Here is a 7,325-nt window from a genome sequence, read left to right as displayed (position 1 = left end):
CTCTCTCTCTCTCTCTCAAATAAATAAAAAAATATATAAAAAAAATTAAAAAAATAAATAAATAAACAAGATCCTAGAAATTTAAGACAACATACTAAAAGCCACTAGAGAAAAGAAACAGATTATATTTGAAAGAAAATCCATCAGAATAATAGTAGATTTCTCCTCACAAACCATCAAGTCAAGAAGACCATGCAGTGAAGTATTTCAAGTCCTACAAGAAAACAACTTCTAACTTAGACTGATATACCCTGCAAAACTATCATTCAAAATTAATGGACAAGGGAAATACTTCCACAAGAAAAAACAACTAAAGAAATTAATGATGACCAAACCAACTCTACACAGAATAGTAAAGGATATTGTAGAAAGGGATAAAAATGAACACAATTTCAAGAACAACAACAACAGAAAGAACTCACCACACAGGACAATTAGAAACAGGAAAAGTAGGGAACCAAAAGAAGGAAAGTAACATGACAAACATAAGCCCATGCATATCAATTATAACCACCAAAATAAATGGATTCAATTTGCCAATTAAAAGAAATAGGTTGCCCTAGTGGTTCAAGAAACAAAATCCAACAATACAAGAAATAATATTTAACCCAAAAAGAAATTCATACATTGAAAGTCAATGGATGGAAAACAATACTCCATGCTCCAGGAGCTCAGAAAAAAGAAGGGATAGCTATTCTGTTCACAGAAAATCTAAACATCAAGAATGACCAGGCAAGATAAAAAAGATCACTACATACTTTTTAGGGGAAAACAACAAGAGAAAGAGGCAACAATCATAAATATATACTCACAAAGTATGGGAGCACTCAATCATATAAGACAAATTTTAAAGGATGTGAAAAATCTGGTAACCAATAAAACAATAACAGGAACCTTAACACCCTTATATCTCAAGAACATAGGTCAAATAGACAAAAAATTAACAAAAAGGTACAAGAACTGAACGAAAACTTTGGACAAATGGACTTAGTGGATATTTACAAAGAGTTCCACACAACATCTAAACACACATTCTTTTCAGCTGCACATGGAACATTCTTGAAAATAGACCACACACTACTAGTCCATAGATCATGCTTAAGTAAATACAAAAAAACAGAAATTATCCCACTCATATTATCTGACCACAGTCAAATCAAACTGGAAATTAACAGCAAAAGAAACAATAAAAATCCCAGAAACATATGGAAATTAAATATCACACTTCTCACCAACCAATGGGTTAAAGATGAAATTAAACAGTTTCTAAAATCCAACAAAAATTCAAACACAACTTAACAGAATTTGTGGGATACAATGAAAGCAGTTCTTAGAGGGAAATTTGTATCAATGAGCTCACACATTAGGAAAACAGAATGAGAACAAATACCCTAATATTACACATCAAGCATCTATAAAAAGAAGAACACATCAAGCCCAAAGCCCAAAGAAGGCAGGAAATTACAAAGATTGGGGCAGAAATTAATGAAATTGAGACAATGAAAACAATACAAAGAATTAATGACTCATAGAGCTGATTCTTTGAAAGATTAAATAGAATTGATAAACCCCTAGCCAGCCTCATCAAAAAAGGAAGAAAAAAAAAACTCAAATGCAAGCAATAAGGAATGAAAAGTGTGAAATTATCACAGACTCTCTGAAAAATCCATTCATCAATACCTATTTTGAAAATCTTTACACTCACAGAATCCAATACACAAATGAAATGTACAGATTCCTGGATAGGTACAAATTACCAAAACTGAATCAAGAAGATATAAAAACTCTGAATAAACCAATATCAGCCAATGAAATTAAAAATGTAATTTAAAAAAACTTAACAACAAAGAAAAGCCCAGATCGTTGTGGATTTGCAAATGAATTCTACAGGAAATTTAGAGATTTAATCCCAATACTTGTTGAACTCTTCAAGAATTTGAAAAGGAAGAAATCCTCCCGAAATCATTCCTGCAGGCATGTATTATACTGATACCAAAACTGGAGAAAGTCTCAACCAAAACAAGAATTACAAGCCAATCTCCCTCATAAACACAGATGTAAAAATCCTCAATAAAATACTAGTAAACAGAATGCAGCAAATAATTAGGAAGGCTATATACCACAATCAGATAGAATGCATCCCAAGGATAGAAGGATGGTTCAACATATGCAAATCTATAAATGTAATACACTATATCAATACAGCCAAAACCAAAAATCACATGATCATTTCAACGGACACAGAAAAAGCTTTTGACAAAATCCAACACTCATTGATCATCAAAGCCCTACAGAAAATTGGAATAGATGATCTATATCTCAATCTGACTAAAGCTATCTATTACAAAGCAACAGCCAGCATAATCCTAAATGGAATAAAAGAAGGTTTTACTATGAAATCAGGTATAAGACAAGGATGTCCGCTATCACAACTCCTATTCAGTATAGTTCTGGAAACATTAGCTAGATCCATTAGATAAGAGAAAGAAATAAAAGGAATAAGTATAGGTAAGGAAGAAATTAGACTATCATTACTCACAGATGACATGATACTCTACATGGAAGATCAAAAAAACTCCACCATGAAGCTACTAGAATTAATAAACAAACTCAGTAGCATAGCACGGTACAAAATTAGTACTCAAAAATCAATAGCATTCTTCTTAAAGACAAACTCACTGAGAGAAATTAGAGAAACAGTATGTTTCACAATAGCATCTAAAAAAAATAAATACTTGGAAAATAATCCAACAATGGAAGTAAAAGATTATGCAATGAAAATTACAATACTCTAAAAAAGAGATGGAAAAAAAATTTCAGAAAATGGAAAGATATTCCTTGCTCCTGGATAGGCAGAACCAACATTGTGGAAATGGTCATGCCCACAAAGTTGTTATAGAGATTTAATGCAATCCCTACCGAAATACTAGCAACATACCTCACAGATCTAGGAAAACATTTGTAGAGTTTATTTGGAACCAGAAAAGACCTAGAATACCAAAGGCAATCCTTTGCAACAAAGGCAAAGCAAGAGGAATCACAATCCCTGACTTGACACTTTAAAATCAGCATGGTACTGCAAAGAAACAGACCCAAGGATAAATGGAACAGATTAGAAGATGCAGATACAACTATAAATACACTTGGCCACCTTGTCTTGGACAAAGGGCTAAACACATTCGCTGGAAGAAAGATAACCTCTTTAACAAATGGTGCTGGAATAACTAGCTCTCCACACACTGAAAAATAAAATAGACCTGGGTCTACCACCATGACTAAACTAAAGTCAAAATGGATTAAAGATCTAAACACTAAAATAAAGATACTAAATCTTCTGAATGAGGAAATAGGTAGATATCTTGAAAACATGCAGGTAGGCAGAGAGATCATGAACAAAACCCAAACTGCATGGAAATACTTCAAAGAATCAAAAACTGCTATCTCATCTTATTGAGAAGTTTCTGCACATCAAAATAATCATCATCATCATCATCATCAATCATCGTCATCATCATCACGAGGGTCAACCAAATAGCTCAGTGGATTAAAGTGACTGCAAGCAGATACAGGGGCTGGGAGTTCGATCCCTGGACATGCTGTGCCAGCCCAGCCCCCAGGGCATACTGAGATGGTGATTGCAACTGGGCATGGTTGCAGGTGCCTGTAATCCCAGCACTTGGGAGATTCTAAACAAAAGAATCACCATGAGTCCAATCTAGTAGTGAGACCCTGAACACCTTGTTCAGACCCTTCCTAAAATATAGTGGAAAAAAAAAAACACCAACAGAGTGAAAAGACAATGAATTTGGAAAAATCTCCCATCAATTGGGAGAAAAATCTTTAATAATTACTCAAAGGACTTCTATCTAGAGTATATAAAGAAGTAAAAAGTATGTATTCCCCCATAATTCAAAGACCTGATCCAAAAATGGTCATCTGAAATGATTATGCACTTCTCACAGGAAGAAATATAAGTGGCAAGTAAATGCATTAAAACGTGTCCCATATCACTGGTCATTGAGAAATGTAAATTAAAACAACACTGGGATACCATCTTACCCCCAAAAGAATGGCTGTCATAAAGAAATCAACTAATAACAAATGCTGGAGAGGCTGTGGAGGAAAAAGAACCCTTCTCCACTGCTGGTGGGAATGTAGACTGGTGCAACCATTACAGAAATCAGGGTGGAGACTCCTCAAAAGCTAATATTGAGGTTCCATCCAAGCTAGCTATTGCCCTCCTGAGTATTTTTCCAAAAGAATTGAAGACATCATACCACAATGATATATATGCACATATGTTTATAGCAGCACAATTTGTCATAGCCAAATCTTGGAAACAGCCAAAATGCCTATCTCCTTGGGAATGGATAAAAATGATTTTTTATACAATGGAGTTATTACTCAGCTATAAAGAAAAACAAACTTGAGACTTTTATAGGTAAATGGATGCAACTATAAGCTGAACTCATAAGTGAAAAAAATTAGTCCCACATTTGTTAACATTATGTCATCTCCCTAGTGTAAGAACCTGAAAGAATAAAATCTGAAAGGTGTAATAGATACAGTAAAATGTTAAGAAACTGAATATAAGGAATAAACAAAAAGATGGATAGAAAAAAAGAAAGTTTAAAAGGTCAAGAAAAAAATTTTAAGGTTTATTGAAAGCAAGCATAAATGTTCAATAATAGTCCAATCTTGCAAATTTATATCTGTCAATCTGAAAAACAGATTTGATGATAAAAATGCATAATATAACAACCATTATTAATTTGCTACTCTTATTTTGAAAATATGTATTTTGTATGTTACTGTTTTTGTCTCTGATTTTGCTATTTGATTTTGCTTTTTCTTTTGGCTTTACTCTTTAAAATAAAATTGAAGGGCCCATCAAATAGCTCAGCTGATTAAAGTGCCTGCTTAGGTAGAGGCAGGGGCCAAGAGTTTGATTCCTGGGCCTGCCATGCCAGCCCTGAGCCTGGGCATGCTAAGAAGGCAATTCAGACTGGGCGTGGTGGTACATGCCTGTCATCCCAGCACTTGGGAGGCTGTAAACAGGAGGATCACTACGAGTCTGATTGATGCAGTATCACTTCTTGGCCTTTTGGCTAAGGTCAAGTATGATTGATGCAGTGAGACCCTGTAGACCCTATATTTTCTGTCCAAAATACAATAATAATAATAATAATAATAATAATAATAATAATATAAAATTGAATTTAAAAAATAAATTAAAAGAACATAAAAAATAAACCACAAGTGCATAAACATATTCTGTATGGGAGGCTCTGTTCTCACTGTCCAGAAGCCATCAGGAATTAATAAAGAGTCTATATTACATAATATCTTACCTAAATATTTTAAAATTTTTTCCTGCATGTAATCTGCATGGAATTTTTTTACGTTGATATCCTCCTCTTATTGATTGGCTACTTTAGGCACTAAATTCATCAGGAATTCTGAAATAATACAGTTGTCATCACCAGTTACAGTTCAAAATCTCATCTTGATACAGACATGCTGAGCTAAAATTATTTTAAGAGGGGAGGGATCTTGTCTTTTAAAGTCCTGAATGCAAACCTCAAAGGATTTCTCCAATTGTGCACAGGAACAATGAGAGAAGTGATCATGGAAATAGTTTTGCTTTTGCTTTTGTTTTTGTTTCTGCTTTCAAAAAGTTAGATCACTTGAGTGTCCCTAAGTGCCCAACTCTCAGGCTTCAGTACTAAGTGAAACATTCATCTAGAAAGCACTCACTGCCAGCTCTTACTCATTTTGGTTTCTGAACATCAGAGAAGGGATGTTTTCTACACAAAGGATATATCTATCTGTAAACCATGCTAGTGATTAAATCACAACTCACCAAGCCTGCTGGGCTAACAATCTAAAGAGAATTATAGACTATTCTGGGCTGCAGAATCTTGTTATTAATCAAGGACTCAACAAACAATGTATTTTAAATACTGCATTCCAGCAGATGTGGAAAACAGATTCATGCATTCATAGAAACCTCATCAAAATTTAAAAACTGTTTAGTCTTTCTTCTGGTTATTCTACCTCACTTCTAGGATTCTTTTGCATAAATTATACTTCCACAAGAGCAATAAACATGCATGCACACTAAGCATTGCTTTAACCCACAAAAGACTTGAAACAATGTAAAGATCTATCAATATAGGTCCAAGGAAATAGCTCAGTGGTATAAGTCCTGCCTGGCAAGTGCAAGGTCCTGAGTTCAATCCCTGCTACTGAAAAAAAAAATCTAAAGTTATATCAATATAATAATGCACTAAATATTTAAATATATTTGTATAAATATATTTAAATTTATGTATGTTATGCTAATTGAAAAACAAATGGGAGTGGGGGGTGAGTCAAGAACCTTATATTAGCAGGTGGAAGCCAATTCTTTTCCCTACCTCATTCCAAGTTTTGTGTTCTTGCAAGAGCAGGAGCCCCTTTAGCCAGTTTCTTACCAAACATGACTATGTCACCCATCAGGAAGGGACCTCCAAAGATGAAGCGGATTTCATCAGAGTGGTCTGCTTTGACAAAGGCTGGTTTTGTGTCTTCAAAGCATTGGGGCCGGTGTTGAAACTCATAGAAGTAAACAGGTGCACCAGCATCTGACAAAAGGTCAGAAAGATCAGGCATGAATTTCACTGGAGCAAAGGGCTGGTCCTTCATCCCTCCCTATGAAATCTAGGGATATGTTACCATAAGCAGTACAGCTCAGAGATAAGAGATGATCTAAACCAGCCTAACTTTCCCTTTTCATTTGAGGCTGGCATTTTCTGCTACAACAATCCTGGTGACACAGCCTGCAACCATTCCAGGGAGTCAGAGTAGGCAATTGTTCTCGTCTGCAACAAAAGCCTTTTGTGCTAAGCCAAGGTCTACCTTATGATTCTTTCTCATTGATTCTGATTCCAATGTCTAGTGATAAACAGAGTAAGACTAATTCCCTGCTTCAAAGAAAACTGATAATCCATGCATGTAAACCTATATGCCTTGACCTCTCTTCTATTAAAGGTCTTTGTTCTGTCCTTGCCAACACACGTGTGCACACACACACAAACATGAACAAAATTTCACAACAAAGTCACATATGTACATATTAGTGCACACACACACAGTTTCCATTACCCCTCCAGTTGTTGGACCATTTCTCTGCATCTCTTCATGAAAGACCTTACAATATAGCTGCCTTGTGCATTGTCTGCACTTCTCCTTTTATGCTCTTTTAAAATTGAAATACTATTTATAGGTTAAAAATGTACCGATTTTAAATGCAGTGTTTGGTGTGTTTTTACAAATATATATAT

At 34.7% G+C, this 7,325-nt stretch overlaps 1 protein-coding gene across 4 annotated transcripts in view; it reads right to left on the bottom strand.

Moving 5' to 3' along the window:
* The window catches only part of Ces5a (carboxylesterase 5A), a 118,824-nt gene that overhangs the window by 31,782 nt on the left and 79,717 nt on the right, over positions 1 to 7,325 (bottom strand). For all 4 annotated transcript variants that reach the window (XM_023709304.1, XM_023709305.1, XM_023709306.1 and 1 more), the window contains one exon: positions 6,477 to 6,626. In XM_023709304.1, coding sequence (XP_023565072.1) covers positions 6,477 to 6,626 — 150 coding nt within the window. The remainder of the gene's footprint in view (positions 1 to 6,476; positions 6,627 to 7,325) is intronic.

The sequence above is a fragment of the Octodon degus genome, unplaced genomic scaffold (assembly GCF_000260255.1).
Source record: "Octodon degus isolate 3935 unplaced genomic scaffold, OctDeg1.0 scaffold00011, whole genome shotgun sequence".
Taxonomy (NCBI): Eukaryota; Metazoa; Chordata; class Mammalia; order Rodentia; family Octodontidae; genus Octodon; species Octodon degus.
The sequence above is the reverse complement of the archived record's forward strand: the minus strand, read 5'-3'. Positions and strand labels throughout refer to the sequence as shown.